Below are 16,805 nucleotides of genomic sequence, written 5' to 3'. Positions count from 1 at the left end.
TCCGGAAACAATAAAGTCGAGAGGTATAAGGGAAACTTGTTCTGAAACCTCTGACAGCAGAATACATGTAACGGTAATGCTATTGCTAAGACTGTAGGGTAGGGGACTTCCAGAGGTGATAGTTTGGAACAGAGAAGGAAGAAAATGCCCAATAAACATGGAGCCTAAAATGCATACATTAAGAGCTATGAGCACTTGTTCTTCTTCTGTACTGTGAAATACATCTCTTCTACTGCAAGCTCCTTGGTTTTCCATATTTTTGGAGGAGGTAGTATGGACTGAAACAAGGAAAAAATTTCCAGTATGTATGGGCTCAAAAGAGCTAAGCCCCTTGTTCAGTAGAAGAGATGTGTTTAACAGTGATGAAAATGAACAAGTGCTCATAGTTTTTAAGGTATGCATATTACAGCCCATGTTTACTGGACATTTTTGTTGTTGTTTTGGTCCATACTACAACCTCTGAAAAGTTGCCTACCCTACCAGTCTTAGCAACAACAGTACCTGCACATGTATACCAATGTTAGAGGTATCAGAATGGTTTCCACTTATAACTTTAGATTCAGTCATTTCCAGACCAGGTCCCTTACCTCAAATTGATACATTTATTCTTCTGCCTCATCCCTGAAAGTTTGCAGCATCTTCACAGAATCACCCTATATACAGTAATTATGAAAATAGGGTTCTGCTTGGGCAAACTCAACTTTCTTCTTTAACAGTTATTAATTGATTTAAAGTGAGATTTAAGCATTATGTGAATATCTCAACACCATATCAGGCATTTCTGAGAAAATAAATGAACACAATATCAAAAGTGAAACTTCACTGGAACAAGTTTTGATGCTAAGGAATAAAATTAAGTTTGCTCAGTGCAGAACACATATTTCCATAACAATGAAGACAACATAAATAATTAGACATCATTTCTCTGTTTTCTTCAAGATTTGAAGATGAAGTGATCAGTCTCCAGTCCACAGACTCACTTGAGGCAGATCTCCATGCTAGTGATCTACACCAATCTAAATCTACTTACTGCACTCATCACTAGGCCTTTCTCTACAATTTAACCCCCCCACCCCCTTGCCTTCCCACAATCACCAAACTAACAATGATACAGATCTCCCCATATGAACCACACACCTTGCTGTTGGTGGGGAGGTTGTGTGCCTCAGCAATACAGATAGCCGCAATGGAGGTGCGACCACAATGGAGAGGTGTCTGTTGAGAAGCCAGACAAACATGTGGTTCCTGAAGAGGGGCAAGCAGCCTTTTCAATAATTGCAGGGGCAACAGGTTGGATGATTGGTTGATCTGGCCTTGTAACATAAACCAAGATGGCCTTGCTGTACTGGTGTCGTGAATGACTGAAAACAAGTGGAAACTGCACTCATAATTTTTCCCAAGGGCATGCAACTCTACTGCATGGTTAAATGATGATGGCATCGTCTTGGGTAAAATAGTCTCCCATTAGGATCTCTGGGCAGGGACTACTCACAAGGATGTCATCATCAGGAGAAACAAAACTGACATTCCACAGACTGCAGCATGAAATGTTAGGTCCCTTAATTAGACAGGTAGGTTAGAAAATTTAGAAGGGAAATGTATAGGTTAAAGTTAGACACAATGGGAATCAGTGAAGTTCGGTAGCAGGAGGAACAGGACTTCTGGTCAGGAGAATACAGCACTATATATAAAAGATAAAAAATGGAGGTAATGCAAGGGTGGGTTTAATAATGGATGAGAAAGTAAGAATGCGGGTAAGCTATTATGAACAGCATTGTGAATGCGTTACTGTAGCCAAGATAGACATGAAGACCACACACACCACAGTAGTAAAAGTTTATATGCCAATTAGCTCCACAGATGATGAAGATACTGAAGAAATGTATGATGAAAAAATTATTCAGATAGTTAAGGGAGAATAAAATTAAATTCTAATGTGGGACTGGAATTTGATGGAGGGAAAAGGAAGAGAAGAAAAAATTGTAGGTGAATATGGACTGGGGGGAAAAGATGAAATTGGAAACTACCTGGCAAAATTTTGCACACAGCATAATTTAATCAGTGCTAACACTCCATTTAAGAATCATGAAAGAAGATTGTGCACATGGAAAACTGTACAATGGAAACACCAGAAGGTTTCATACTGTACTGATGGTAAGATAGAGATTTCAGAGCCAAATTTTAAATGGTAAAACATTTCCAGGGGCAGATGTGAATTCTCGACCATAACTGATTGGTTATGAACTATAGATTCAAACTGAAGAAAGTAGGAAACTGAGGAGATGGGACCTAGATAAGTTAAAGAACCAGAATTTGTGGAGAGTTTCAGTTGGAGTGGAGCATTAGGCAACAGTTGACTAAAACAGGGGAAAGGATACAGTAGAAGGTGAATAGGTAGCTTTAAGAGATGAAATAGTGAAGCCAGCAGAGGATCAAATACATAAAAAGACAATCCCTAGTAGAAGTCCTTGAATAACACAGGAGATATTGAATTTAACTGATGGAAGGAGAAAATATAAAACAGCAGAAAATGAAGTATGTGAAAGGGAATACAAATACATAAAAAATGAAACTGATAAGAAGTGCAAAATGGCTAAGCCGGAACAGCTAGAGGACAAATGTAAGGACTGAGAAGCGAATTTCACTTGGAGGAAAATAGATACTACCTACAGGAAAATTTAAGAGGCCTTTGAAGAAAAGAGAAGTAATTGTATGAATATTAAGAGCTCACATGGAAAATCAGTTCTAAGCAAACAAGGTGAAGCTGAAAGGTGGAAGGAGTATATAGAGGGTCTTTACAAGGGAGATGTACTTAAGGGCAATATTATATTAATGGAAGAGCAAGTAGGTGAAGATGACATGGGAGTTATGATACTGTGAGAAGAATTTGACACAGAACTATTGACAGCCTTGGGAGAGCTAGCCGTTACAAAACTCTTCCATCCGGTGTGAAAGATGTGTGAGACAAGCAAAATACCATCAGACTTCAAGAAAAATGTAATAATTCCAATTCCAAAGAAAGCAGGTGCTGACATGTGTCAATATTACTGAACTACCAGTTTAATAAGTCATAGTTGCAAAATACTAACTCAAATTCTTTACAGAAGAATTGAAGAACTGTTAAAAGCCGACCTTGGTGAAGATCAGTTTGGATTCTGGAGAGATTTAGGGACATGTGAGGCAACATTGACCCTATGACTTCTCTCAGAAGATAGGTTAAAGAAAGATAAACCTATGTTTATAGCATTTGTAGACTTACAGAAAGATTTTGGCAATGTTGACTGCAATACTCTCTTTAACATTCTCAAGGTGGCAGGGGCAAAATACAGGGAGCAAAATGATTTTTAGAACTTGTACAGAAACCAGTTGGCAGTTATAAAAGTCTGGGGCCACAAAAGAAAAGCTACAGTTGAGAAGGGAGTGAGACATGGATCTAGCCTACCCTGATGATGTTCAATCCGTACACTGATCAAGCAAAAAAATTGGAGTGGGAATTAAAGTCCAGGGAGAAGAAAGAAAAACTTTTGAGGTTTGACAATGATGCTGTAATTCTGTTATAGACAGCAAAGAACTTGGAAGATCAGCTGAACAGAATGGACAGTGTCTTGAAAGGAGGATACAATATGAACATCAACAAAAGCAAAACAAAGATAATGGAATGTAGTCGAATTAAATCAGGTGATGCTGAGCAAATTAGATTAGGAAATGAGACACTTCAAGTAGTAGGTGAGTTTTCCTATTTGGAGATTAATGTTTAATGTCCTATTGACAATGAGATCATTACAGACAGAGCATAAGCTCAAATTAGCGAAGGATGAGGAAGTCGGCTGTGCCCTTTCAAAGGAACGATGCCGGCATTTGCCTGAAGCAATTTAGGGAAATCATGGAAAATCTAAATCAGGATGGCCAGATTGTGGGTGTGAACTGTCGTCGTCCAGAATGTGAGTCCAGTGTGCTAACCACTGAGTTTACTGTTTGGGCAGTGAAAGAACTGATGATGGCCAATGTAGATAGGATATATAATGTAGACTGGTGAGACAAAAAAAGAATTTCTTAATGAGAAGAACTGGTTAATTTTAAACATAGATTTAATTCCCGAATGAGCACTTGCCCGCGAAAGGCAAAGGTCCCGAGTTCGAGTCTCGGTCGGACACACAGTTTTAATCTGCCAGGAAGTTTCATAGATTTAATTGTCAGAAAGTCTTTTCTGAAAGTATTGGTATGGAGTGTAGGCATGTATAAAGTAAGACACAGATAATAAAGAGTTTAGACAAGAAGAGAACAGAAGCTTTTGAAACGTGGTGCTACAGAAGAATGCTGAAGATTAGAAGGCTAGATCACATAACTAATGAGAAGGTACTGAATAGAATTTGGGGAAATGAAATCTGTGGCACAACCTGACTAGAAGGAGGAATCAGTTGATAGGGAAGATTCCAAGACATCAAGGCATTACCAATTTAGAATGGGGTGAAGTGTGTGGGGTAAAAATCATAGAGGGAGACCACAACATGGATAGAGTAAGCATTCAGAAGGATGTAGGTTGCAGTTGTTATTAGGAGATGAAGAGGCTTGCACAGGATAGAGTAGTGTGGACAGTTGTGTCAAACCAGTCTTCAGACTGAAGACTGCAACATCATAGAGGATTAAATATGGTCATATCATTACAAAGTGAAATCGAACAATGTTAAGCTTTCTTCAAAGTTGTGGAATTGTGCTTCAAAGCTTTCTTCAAGACTGAGGAATTATGCATTGAGTTTTTTAATCCTGAAGAAGTTACATAAACTTTTTGTTACTTCAAATCTCTTTGTGTGTTTCATTATGTGTATATGTGATCAATGCACTGCAAAAATGATTGTTCTGTTGTATAACAAATAATTTCAGAGAGAACTGAGGCAATAAAGTATGCAAACTCACAGCCTCGGAATACCGTTACCTAACTACCTCTATTTGGATATGCAACACATCACACTTAAGTGCCTGGCAGAGGGTTCATCAAAACACCTCCATAAAATTCTCTATTATTTCAATCTCGAGCAGTGCACAGAAATAATGAACACCTGTATCTTTCCTTGTGAGCTCTGACTTCCCTTATTTGATGACGACGATGATGGTTTCTCCCTCTGTAGATCGGCATAAACAAAATATTTTCACATTAGGAGGAGAAAGTAGGTTATTTAAAGTTTGTGTAAGATTCTGCCACAATGGAACGCCTTTGTTTTCATGATGTCCACCCCAAATCCTGTATCGGGTCCATGATACTCCCTCCCCTATTTCTCGATAATACAAAATGTGCTGCCCTTCTTTCAACTTTCTCGATATACTCCACTAACCCTACCCAGTAAGGATCCCATACCACACAGTAGTCTCCAAAAGAGGATGGACAAGCACAGTGTGAGCAGTTTCTTTAGTACATCTTTTGCATCTTCTAAGTGTTCTGACAAAATACGCAGTCTTTGGTTCACCTTCCCCACAACATTTTCTGTGTGTTTTTCCCAGTTACTGTTTGCTAACACTACAGAGGTGGGGGGGAAAAAAAAAAAAAAAAAAAAAAAAAAAAAAGAGAGAGAGAGAGAGAGAGAGAGAGAGAGGAAAAAAAAAAGAGCTGACACACAGAAAGCAGCATTTCAATTTCTTTACAAAGTGAGTACAGAATCCTGTCACAAAGTGAATTTGAAACTACAGAATCGCTCAAAAACTATTTGCAGAAATGGTCATTTTACTGACAATGGGACGAACAGTTATAAATGAAGAAGGAACACTATTCAAACATTCATAGCTTTTATAGTCTTACTTCTCATAAATTTCTTGATCAACATACATTTTTACACTCTCCCTCAAACAACAAACTGCACACTTTAATTCCAAAACTATTGTAATTTATGGGGCATAGTTGATAACAAGTGCATTTCAATGCAATATTAAAAATTACACTTTGGTGTTTAAGAAGCATCAGCAGTCAACTGAAGGTTGAGGGAAAGAGGGAGGGAAAGAGATGAGGGGAAGAGTACGACAGATAATTTACAGTTTCATCATCAATGACAAAATCTGCTACAGTTGTAAAAGTTATTTACTTCTAAAAAGGAACAAACAACCCAGTTTCAGGACTTATCCCATCTTCAGGTGCATCTGCAAAATTAGAAATCAATTACAACACCTAGCCACAATGTTAACATAAGCCACACAGAATCAACAGAAATGCTTAGAAAAAACATCTGTATAGTATTAAATGTGAGTCCATAAGGGACGCATATCTGAAATTGAAATGTGTTAAAATAGTGCACCCCTGATACAACGTGTGAGACAAGATATCCTCTTCAACCCTAGGTCTGCCAGAAAACCTATCTCAAAGGAGGACCTACACAAAAGGATGAAGATTCCCTATTAAAAGAGCAGAACCACTGTTAAATGCAATCAAAAACAGAGTAAATATTAATGGTCTGACATCCTGGTTCACCACTACAAAACTTAACATCGGTCTGGGTTTAAGGGTGTGTCACACATGAACCTGCATGAAGGCAGGTAGATTTTCCCCATGTCCGGAAGAACAAACACAATTTTGATCCCAAAGCCATTATGAATCAAGACACAAAGGAATTTATGACATTAGCTGCCAGTGGGCACTGATTTAATACTAGAACAGCAGAAGGGGTCAATTTGACCCCACTGTAATTTCTCTTCCGAATATAAGTAAATCATCCCACAATACAATGGTGACAGTGAATAGTAATGCACAGCAGTTGCTCCTCATTGTTGCAACTTGGCACATGTACATTTCAGACCGCCACAGCTTATGTTGTGTCACTCAGGCAGTCTTTGTCCATTAAACATGTTTTCGAACATGTATCGTCAGTGTGGGCTTTCTGATGAAGAAGTCTTACATCTCCTAGAGAATTCCAAAGTTGAATCGGAAATTGACTTTACTGATGAAGATGATGATTACATACTTGACACAAGTGAAGATGAAGGCATTGTGAACGAGAGGCGATAAGTGGAAGAGGATTCAGATGCTGATATACATCAATCACCACCTCTTTCATCACAGCAGGTACAGTTGGAAGTGTCTACATAGATGATTGCAAAGGGATGGAACAGTGTGATAGATTGGAAATTATTCACCTTCTGGAAGGCTGTCAGCTGTGAATGTTCTGAAGGAGAGGACGAGGTCCCACAGCTTATGTTTGCCAACGAGTAGACAGCTCTGTCATTAGTGCCTTCCGTCTTATTTTTGATGAAGCAATGCTACATCTCATGAAGAAACACACAGAATCAAATGCTCGAAAATTACTAAAACACAATAACTGGACTGCGTCACTCGAGGAACTAGAGAAACTGACAGCCATCATGTGTGTTTGGGGTGTATTGTGCACAAAATGTATGTTGGCGGATGATATCCGATCGCACTCTTGGGGGCCTGCTTCTATCAAGGAGATTATGCCAAGGGACAGATTTCAGGAGCTTCTCAGATTTCTCAATTTTGATGAAAAATCAACCCGGGCAGAACATCTGGCAGTCAACAAATTCACTCTTGCATATGAAATTTGGGGAAAGTTAATTGAAAACCGTATTTGTGCTTACCGCTCTGGAAAAAATATAACCATTGATGAGCAACTGTTACCAAGCAAAGCAAGATGCAGGTTTACTCAATTCATGTCCAACAAACCAGATAAATATGGTCTCAAATTCTCGTTGGCTGTTGATGTAATGACAAAGTATATATGTAATGCTTTCCCTTACCTCAGCAAAGAGGACACACATAGAGAGAAACAACCACTTGCAGAGTAGGTCCTTCAGCATCTTAAGGGGCGATTTGTAAATCAAGAAAGTAATGTGACCACAGACATGTCGCTTCAACTTGCTAAAAAACTTAAAGGAAAGAAAACTTCATTAGTTGGTACAATGAACAAGGTCTGCCGTGAAATCACCGATGAAGTAAGGAAGCCAAATGCTAAAATACACTCCACCACAATACTGCACAACAGTGGCAACACAGACTGCACCTTGACTGTATACCAAGGAAAGAAGAATAAAAACGTCATTCTTCTGAGTATGCTGCTTGCTGAAGTAGTAATAAGCAAGGAAGAAAAGAAAAAAAACCTGAAACCGTAATGTTCTACAATGCAACGAAGTACAGGATGGATGTGGTTGATCAAATGACCCATAAATATACTACAAAGGTTGCATGTAGGAGATGGCCAATGCATGTCTTCTACGAGATACTGGACATGGCGGCAATAAATGCATGGGTTGTCTATAACATAGTAACAAAGAAGAAAATGGAAAGGAAGAAGTTCACACTTCAACTGACAAATGAACTGAAGGGAATGAAAGAGTAAGAACATCAGGCAGAGAAAGAGGATATGGGACTAAAACCACCTAGAAAGCGGAGGAAGTGCCACATCAGCCTCTGCAAAGGCAACAAGATCAATGAAAACGGTGTACAGTGCCATAAAGCCGTGTGCGGAAAATTTGCGTGTAAAACAGAAATGACCTGTGCTAAGTGCGCCTAGCAGCTTCAAATGACTTCAGTGAAAAGTAATATAGAGCTGTTTGTAAAACACATGTGAGAGTAAAATGGACCAAATATACTAAATGAGTCTAGAAGGTTGTATGACTAGTTAATAAATTAAAATCTATAGATCAGAAACTTGTTAGCAGTAGCAACAATAAATTCGTATGATACATTGTTGTTCAAATAGATCAGTAATTATTATTTATAATTGTAAATAATTGTTATGATTACTAGAAATAAAACATGGATTAACAAACACGAAAAAAGTGCTTGTTTAAGTCAAATATGAAAATATTTTGTGTGGGGTCAAAATGACCCCTTTCCCCCATTTTAGGAATGTTAGAAAGTCCGGCGTTCTAGTGTTAAATGAGCAGGGAAAGTTGAAAATTATTAGTGATTTACAATTTTGTAACTGCACCTGAAGATGGGACACACATCCAAAAATGTTTTTTTTTTTGTGTTTCTTTTTAGAAATCAATAATTTTTACAACTGTAGGAGATTTTATCACTGATGATTAGTATCAACAGTTGCGTATGTCCCACCAAAGATAAAAAAGTGAATTTTTAGTTTACATTTTTACAGGCCAAAAGACTGCTTACCTCAACGTTTTTCACTTTCAGAGCATTGTCAATATCAGGTCCCAACATTTTTTGCCTTTTCCCATGGTGCATGAACTTCATTGCATCCTAAATCACAGAAAATCAAATTTCAAGACCAGCAACATTTTCAGCAGATCACAGTAGGTAGCAATGACAGTAGTAACTATGGTAGCCCTACATTTTACTTGAGCAATCATACATAATGTTTCAAATACTAACCTTAATACAAATTAATTTTAAAGTGCACTGAGTACTAATGACACAACATTAGCCATATATTACAAAAATTTGATTATTTAATAAATGCTGAGAGGAAATGTGACAAGTATGACTGAAAAGGAATGATTCTGTACAAGCTCGAGGATGACTAAGGGTTTCCCTGGAACTTAAAATTTAAGTTAAAGTTTATCAATAACAAGAATTGATAGGAGGCTAAGCAGTTTGTAAAGTCTATGTTGGTTATCTGTGGAAAGTGACACACACTGATGAGATGGGGAAAGAAGGCATAATGTACTTACGGCCCAAGGAGGGCATTTTGCAATGATGTCACGTGTACATTATAGAAAATTAGTCACTGTTCATTTTTTGATTGCCAGCCTTGTCACTATGTGCCCCTCAGAAGTTCACATTACAGCCTACCATCAATCCAGTTAAATGACAAGTAAGTCGGTGTTTCCAATTAGAACATACTCTCAGGAGGCACCAATAAAATTGCTGGTCAGCTGGAGGAAACTGAGCAGGCAATAATTTGGCCAGAGTACAGCTGACCAGTGGATGCAGTTACCTGGTGAGTGCATCAAAGCTCCCTGCTGGTGCACTGCTTCTATTCATCTACAGTTCTTGAGAAATAAATTAACAATGTGGTGTTCATTCACATAAGAAAGCACATCTGACACACAGGATTGTCAACTCCGGCAACTCAGGCTAGAGCCTTTTTGATTTCCATTGCAAATCCTAAATAATTCATCATTATTTATCTTTTTGTGTTCCAACCTTAAAGTTCTTTGTATTGTCCTTGTACCATTCCCTCATTATGCATTGAAGGACACAATTAAAAAGAAGTGATGACAGGCTGTCTCCCTGCCTTAAACCAGTTTTCACCAAGAATGATTCAGAAAGCTCCCCTCTGAACTTAATTTACGAATTTATATTTGTTAGGTAAGTTCTATCAGTTTAATTAATTTTGGGTGGAGTCCAAAATGCCTCAAAATTTTTAACAGTGAGGATCTATGGATAGAGTCATATGCTTTCTTAAAATCTATAAACATAATTGAGAGAGGCTTGTTTTGTTTGTGGTAATAAACCATGATTAATTTCAAAGTAATCATTTGTTCGGCACAGCTTCCCCAAGATCTGAAGTCTCCCTGGTATTCACTCAGTTTCTTGTTCTTTGATTCTATTGTGTAAAATCCTTGAAAAAAATTTACAGGTGCAGTCCAAGCATGACATTCCTCTGTAGTTGTCTGGATCACTTTTGTCTCCTTTTTTCATAAAAAAGTGTGTTAACGATAGCTGTGGTCCATTCTTCTGGGAATTTTTCTGTTGCCCAATTTTTTTGTAAAATTTGTTTTACCAACATACTTCCACATTTCCACAAACACTTTATTTTCACCACATGCTTTGTAATTTCTCATTTCTTTGAGTGCAATTTCTATTTCTTGCACTGTAGGTGGATTTACATTTTCTGATTTGGTTTTTACAGGGGTGCTTGGGTCTACTGTTAAAAGCTTTGCAGGTTCATTACAGTTCAAGACCTTACTGAATGCTTCTGCCAGGATTTATGTATCTTCCTTGTTATTATGGGCTACTTTCCATCTTTATTTCTCAGCAATAGTATGGGAGGGTTGTTAATTGTGTAATTGTTTATCAAAGGTTTTGAAACAATCTCAGGAATTGGTTTTGTAGTAGTTTTCTTTAAATGGAACTCAGTAGATCCTTTTGGTATTGCCACTTTGTCTTTCTGATAATTTCAAAGAATTTTTTCTGATGTTTTTGAGGTCAGTTGCATCTTCTTCTGTTTCGTGAGTTTGAAATTTTGTCCAAGCTTGATGTCTTTCATCATGAATTTCATCACATTCCACAGTCCATCATGCATGTTTTTTATGTGATTTACTGGGGCAGGTACTTCAAATATTTAAAAAAAAATGGTATTAGTTTCTCAAGATTATCTGTTATTATTACATTTTGGGTGTTTTTCTGATATTTGTCATTTTTGACTAATTTATGTGGGTCATACTTTCTTAAGATTTGCTGATGATCTCGCTCTTCTCGCGAACAACATTTAAGAAACCAAACAACAAATACAATCAATACAGGAAATAGCCCAGAGGGTTGGCTTTAAAATATCTTTTGAAGAAACAGAAATAATGCTAACAGAACCGCCACTGGCAAACAAAATTAGAATCGGAGAACACGACATGAAAACAAAACTGTTGAAAAGTTTAAATACTTGGGAGGAATACTAACACACAACCTGAATGAGAAACCACAAGGCAGAGAGAGAGAGAGAGAGAGAGAGAGAGAGAGAGAATAACTGATTAAAACATATCATGTTACCAAGAAAACATATAACAAAAAATGCCTCTCAATAGCCACAAAACTGAAAAACTACGAAAGTCACACAGCCACACATAAAACACACAAGCGAAACTATATTTAAAACTACCAACACTGTAGAAACAGATGGGTCACTGAAAATAGAAAGGAGGATAGTCATAACATGTGTAAATAGAAAACTCCAAAAAGATGGGCATTTGGAAAATAGCTTCAAATGAAACAGTTTCTAAAGAAATAGAACCAGTGACAAGTAGAATGAAAAAGAAACTGATCTCTTTCCTAGGACATTTGACGAGGACAGCAGAAAACAGAAATAGCAGGAGAGTGATTGAAAAGTTATGGAATAGAAAGAGCAGCATTAGATGGATTGCAGAGATCAAGGAGGACATGATGAAATTATATATTACGATGGAAGACTTGAAAGGCAAGAAAGAAGCTCTCAAGACAAACATATCACACCACTAATAAATGTAAAAGAAAGAAACATTCCACATGGGAAAAATATATTAAAAAAAGATGCTGTGACTTACCAAACGAGAAAGTGCTGACAAAAAACACACACACACAAATTTCAAGCTTTCACAACCCAAGGTTGCTTCATCAGGAAAGAGGGAAGGAGAGGGAAAGGCGAAAGGATGTGGGTTTTAAGGGAGAGGGTAAGGAGTCATTCCAATCCCAGGAGCGGAAAGACTTAGGGGGAAAAAGGGACAGGTATACACTTGCACACAAACACATATCCATCCGCACATATACAGACACAAGAAGACATATGTAAAGGCAAAGAGTTAAAAAAACTCTTCAAGTACACACACACACACACACACACACACACACACACACACACCAGAAATACTTTGCTACAAAACAAAAGTTTTAAAAATAAGTGACTAAAAAGACAATTTTCAAGATTTTAGTGGTGTGGTGTAATATAACATTCTTTGCTCAGTGCCACATATATTTGCAGTTATATCACACTACTTAATGATAAAGTAGTGGATAAGTTGAAAGCTATTAATGCAGAATATTTATCTTCAAGCTCCAACTGGTAAGACAATTTTTACCCTGCCATTAAATAAGATATTCAGCTGTAACAAAGTTAAAAATTGTTCAGTTGCATCAAATTTCAAACTCTACAGGAAAGTGATGTTCCACTACAATCCAAAACCATCTGCACACCAAGAATATGTTTTAAATTCTTGTATTAGGTTCATACATCTAACTGTGATGCCATCCTGTTATACCATCCTGTGTCACCTGGTGTTTCACCAGTATAAATTTTCCTCTTGTATTTACAGAAGAGGACATTTGCTACAACTGTTTGAAATGTGTCACAGAACTCCAGAATCCTGTCTCCTCTCATGTTTCTTGTTTTCCAACACACGTTCTCCAATAATATGGCTTTCCTTGCCCTCTGTAGTTTGTACTGTGGGCTCTTTTATGATGGTTGATGGGAACAAGATACATTGTCTGAAAGGGTACAAAACTGACAAAGGTAAAGGTAATTTCAGGAGTGTCCCAAGGCAGTGTTATAGCCTATCGTTTGCACTGACCTAGTAGACAATGTGAGTCTGTTTGCAGGTACTGCTGTTGTCTATAGGAAGGCTACAATGGCAGAAGACTACAGTGAAATACAGGAAGACCTGTAGAGGATTGACAATTGGTGCAGGTGCTAGCAGTTGACCCTGAATGTAAATAATTGCACTGTATTGTATATAAATAGCAAAGAGATCCATCACTGCTCAGTTACACTAAGATAATAAACCAACAAAAACAGTAATTACTGTAAAATACCCAGCAGTATCCACCTAGAGTGACCTAACATGAAATGACCACATAGAAAAAATTATAGGGAAGACAGTAGGAAATCTGAAATTCATTGGAAGAATCTTAAAGAAAAGATATTTAACCATGGAAGAATTGACTTACAAAACATTTCTTGGGCCAATTCCTGAATTCTGCTTATCAGTCTGGTACCGCTACTAGGTTGTTTAATGGAAGAAATAGAAACACTCCGATGAAGAGTGACACATTTTGTCACAAGAAATTACTGTAAGTATGAGAGCATTAAAGAGATCCTCAACAAACTCTTGTGGCAGATGATGTAATAGAGGTACTGTACATCATGGAAAGGTTGAAATTCCAGGCACCTATGTTCTAAAACGTGTTCGCCAGCGTGTCAGTTCCTCTCATACATCTCGCAAAATGACCAAGCCGAGGAAACTGGAGCTCATACGAAGGTTTACTAACAACCATTCATGCCATACACCTTTCATAAAACCAACAGAAAAGGGAAACATGAGAGTAGAACTAGAAGTAACCTCCACTACAGATTGTAAGGTGATATGTTGACTACAGATGTAGCCTAGATGTAAATGAAGCATCATGTCTTCACTGTGTGTTCTGATGAACATGCAATAAGGAATTAACACACTGACAAGATGAGGAAAATCTTCAGTTGGGGTTGATTCATTCTCACTACAATGAAATGTAGATTAAAATGCTATTGTAGTTACTTCAGACACAGAAACTTCTGTTGTCCTCTGGAATTATTTTTAAGTGTAAGCATGAAGAGTGCACATGTGAGTGATAAAAATATTGTGGAAAGGAGATAGGAACTAAATATTGCAGAGGTCTCTTCAAAGGCTTTGCAATTTTTACACTCAGGTGCATGTTGCAAATCTGGCTAAGCTGTAAACATGCAAAGGCCAAATAAAATATTTTTTTTTTTAAATATTTTTTTAAGACAAAAAATTTCTCTTGAGTGTGATTTACATCACAGTCTGGAGTAAATGGTAATTACGCTTTAGCATTCAAACTGCAAGCAATAGATTTAGGTAATTAAGATCCTGTAGAAATTCAGAAATAAATTGGAAGCATCCATTATTATCCACTTTTTGTACAAATTATCAACTATTTAACTATCTTGATTCAGGGACTGGAAATAACATTGACAATATGTTATGTGAAAATGCTTACAACCGAGTAAATATTCCACCACTTTTGTAGTACAAAGATAATAATTAGTCTTTCTAATCACATAAATAGTAAGTAGGCAGTAAGACATCAATAGCAGCCTAATTACATTATTACCAAACAAAATACCCTTAAATCTTTTCTTGAGCACTAAAGTCTCTAGTTTTCAATTAGCAGAAGTCACGGGACTTTGGGTCAGTACTGTTTCATGCCTGGCCACATAACATACAACATGGAAAGTGACAGAACCAAGAGAGGAACTCCCTCTGCATTGCTCTTCCTTGTGCACCAGTTTGTATGCTGGGTAGGGCTTGGTTCCTCCCCTCACCTATTATTTATTTAGAAAAATAATGTGAGTAACTTTTATGTTTTAATCAGAATGGAGTAAAAACAATTATCATTTACAATAGTTACAAATAATCTGTATAATTAGTGACAGTTACTTCTCACTGTTCACACATGTCTTGACTCACCTGAAACCTTTTTTCAGGATGAGATCTATGGTGTATGCTGCTGTATAGTGTATCATTTGTGCTTAATCCACATGATCTATGAATCAGTTAAGCCCAACTGATTTGCAACTTTATATTTCATTTCAAATCAACTTGACACATGACAAATTAACAGTAACTATCATACAAACTGAAGACTATATCACAAAAAGGTGTCATTACAAATATACCAATTAAATTATACTCTTTCAAAGATCTTCCAACACCCTTCACTTGATGAGAAATGTTGCCTGCCTCAAATGTGAGCTATTTTAGCAAATTTTCTTGGCTATAAATTAGTGGCAATTAAATAATAATCAGTTAACAATGAGATACCTCTCCACAGACTAATGATCTCATCAAAATGATAGTGATCATGGCCTTAAGAAACAACAAATGGTTGACATCACTAACATGAAAACACTACCAAAACAAAATCTGACACAGTACTGTTAATCTCCAGTGGAATAGTGTGTTCTGGGTCAAGAATGGCGTTGTTATTAATGTTTCAAAGATATTAAAAACTTGAAATTAACAGATCACACTGGAAAAACAGGGTTTTAATCAGGGAAGTATATATAACTATGGGATGCCCAACACACACAAAAAAAATATTGTCATGACACAGGCTTTGGCTTCTTGCCAACTCACAACCAAACTGTCACCTTCCAACATAAACTAAGTCTTGTTTATGCTTCAGATTAGTCATCACAAATTTCATTTAACTTCACTGGATTCGATAATTCACAGCCAATCACCTTCCAATGTGACCAAGACATCGGGCACTGTACACTTCAGTCTTTCACAGGAAACTCAAAAAGTTTAAGCGTCCGATCCCACCCGTCGGCTTTGACCCGTGACGTAAGGCTGTTGTGGTGTATGACATCATGATGGCACGGAGTTTGGTTTGTGAGTGAGGTGTCTTTGTAGGTGTCATCGTGTTGCGGTTCGTGGTGCCCTCTGGTGGTGTGTTAAGGGGTTTCGTGTTGTGTGGTGTATTGGGTTCACTTTGGTGTTACTGATTCTAGTGGCTGGTTCTCGTTTCGGCTGTGTTTCGTGTGGAACTGGTTTCAGTGAGTTAACGATTTAGTGGTTTTGTGTGAAAGTAATTGTTGTGCTGTTCACTGTAGGTAGTGTGTTAATGTTAGTAAATTAATTTGTTGTAGCTCTTGTTAGGTATGGATATGACCGATAAAATAAATAGTGTGCAACTCCATGTTATGATGGGCGCGACTCAGTTGGAACTGATCAAATTTCTACAGCTTTTTGGGTTGATTGCGGAGGTGGTTAAGTGCGCTGTCTGTCTGAAGGAAAAAACATTGGCAAAAGTTCCGGTGTCTAGGAGCAGGGGCAGTTATATGTGGCAGTGCCACAGGGATAACCTATGGCGCTCCATACGTCGCGGTTCCTGGTTCGAGAAGTCTAGGTTGGACATGCACGAGATTGTGTTGTTGACGTATTTCTTTTGTTATAGAACCTCTCAAAGTTTTTGCGCGCATGAGACTGGCGTGAGTGAGAGGAGTGTGCTTGACTGGTTTTCGTTTTGCCGTGAAATATGTTCCGAGTTTATTAAGTACAGGAGTAAGTTGGGTGGGCCTGGGGTTTTGGTGGAGATGGATGAGTCGCAGTTGCAAAAAGGAAGTATGGGAGGGGTAAGTCTGTGGATGGTCTCTGGG

The 16,805-nt window shown here is 37.6% G+C and overlaps 1 protein-coding gene across 1 annotated transcript in view; it reads right to left on the bottom strand.

Moving 5' to 3' along the window:
- LOC126263741 (transcription initiation factor TFIID subunit 6) overlaps positions 1 to 16,805 on the bottom strand; it is a 140,557-nt gene that overhangs the window by 120,602 nt on the left and 3,150 nt on the right. Inside the window, exon 2 of the mRNA XM_049960924.1 lies at positions 9,110 to 9,196. Within this exon, the coding sequence (XP_049816881.1) occupies positions 9,110 to 9,196 (87 nt within the window). The remainder of the gene's footprint in view (positions 1 to 9,109; positions 9,197 to 16,805) is intronic.

Source organism: Schistocerca nitens, chromosome 6, assembly GCF_023898315.1.
Source record: "Schistocerca nitens isolate TAMUIC-IGC-003100 chromosome 6, iqSchNite1.1, whole genome shotgun sequence".
Classification (NCBI taxonomy): Eukaryota; Metazoa; Arthropoda; class Insecta; order Orthoptera; family Acrididae; genus Schistocerca; species Schistocerca nitens.
The sequence above is the reverse complement of the archived record's forward strand: the minus strand, read 5'-3'. Positions and strand labels throughout refer to the sequence as shown.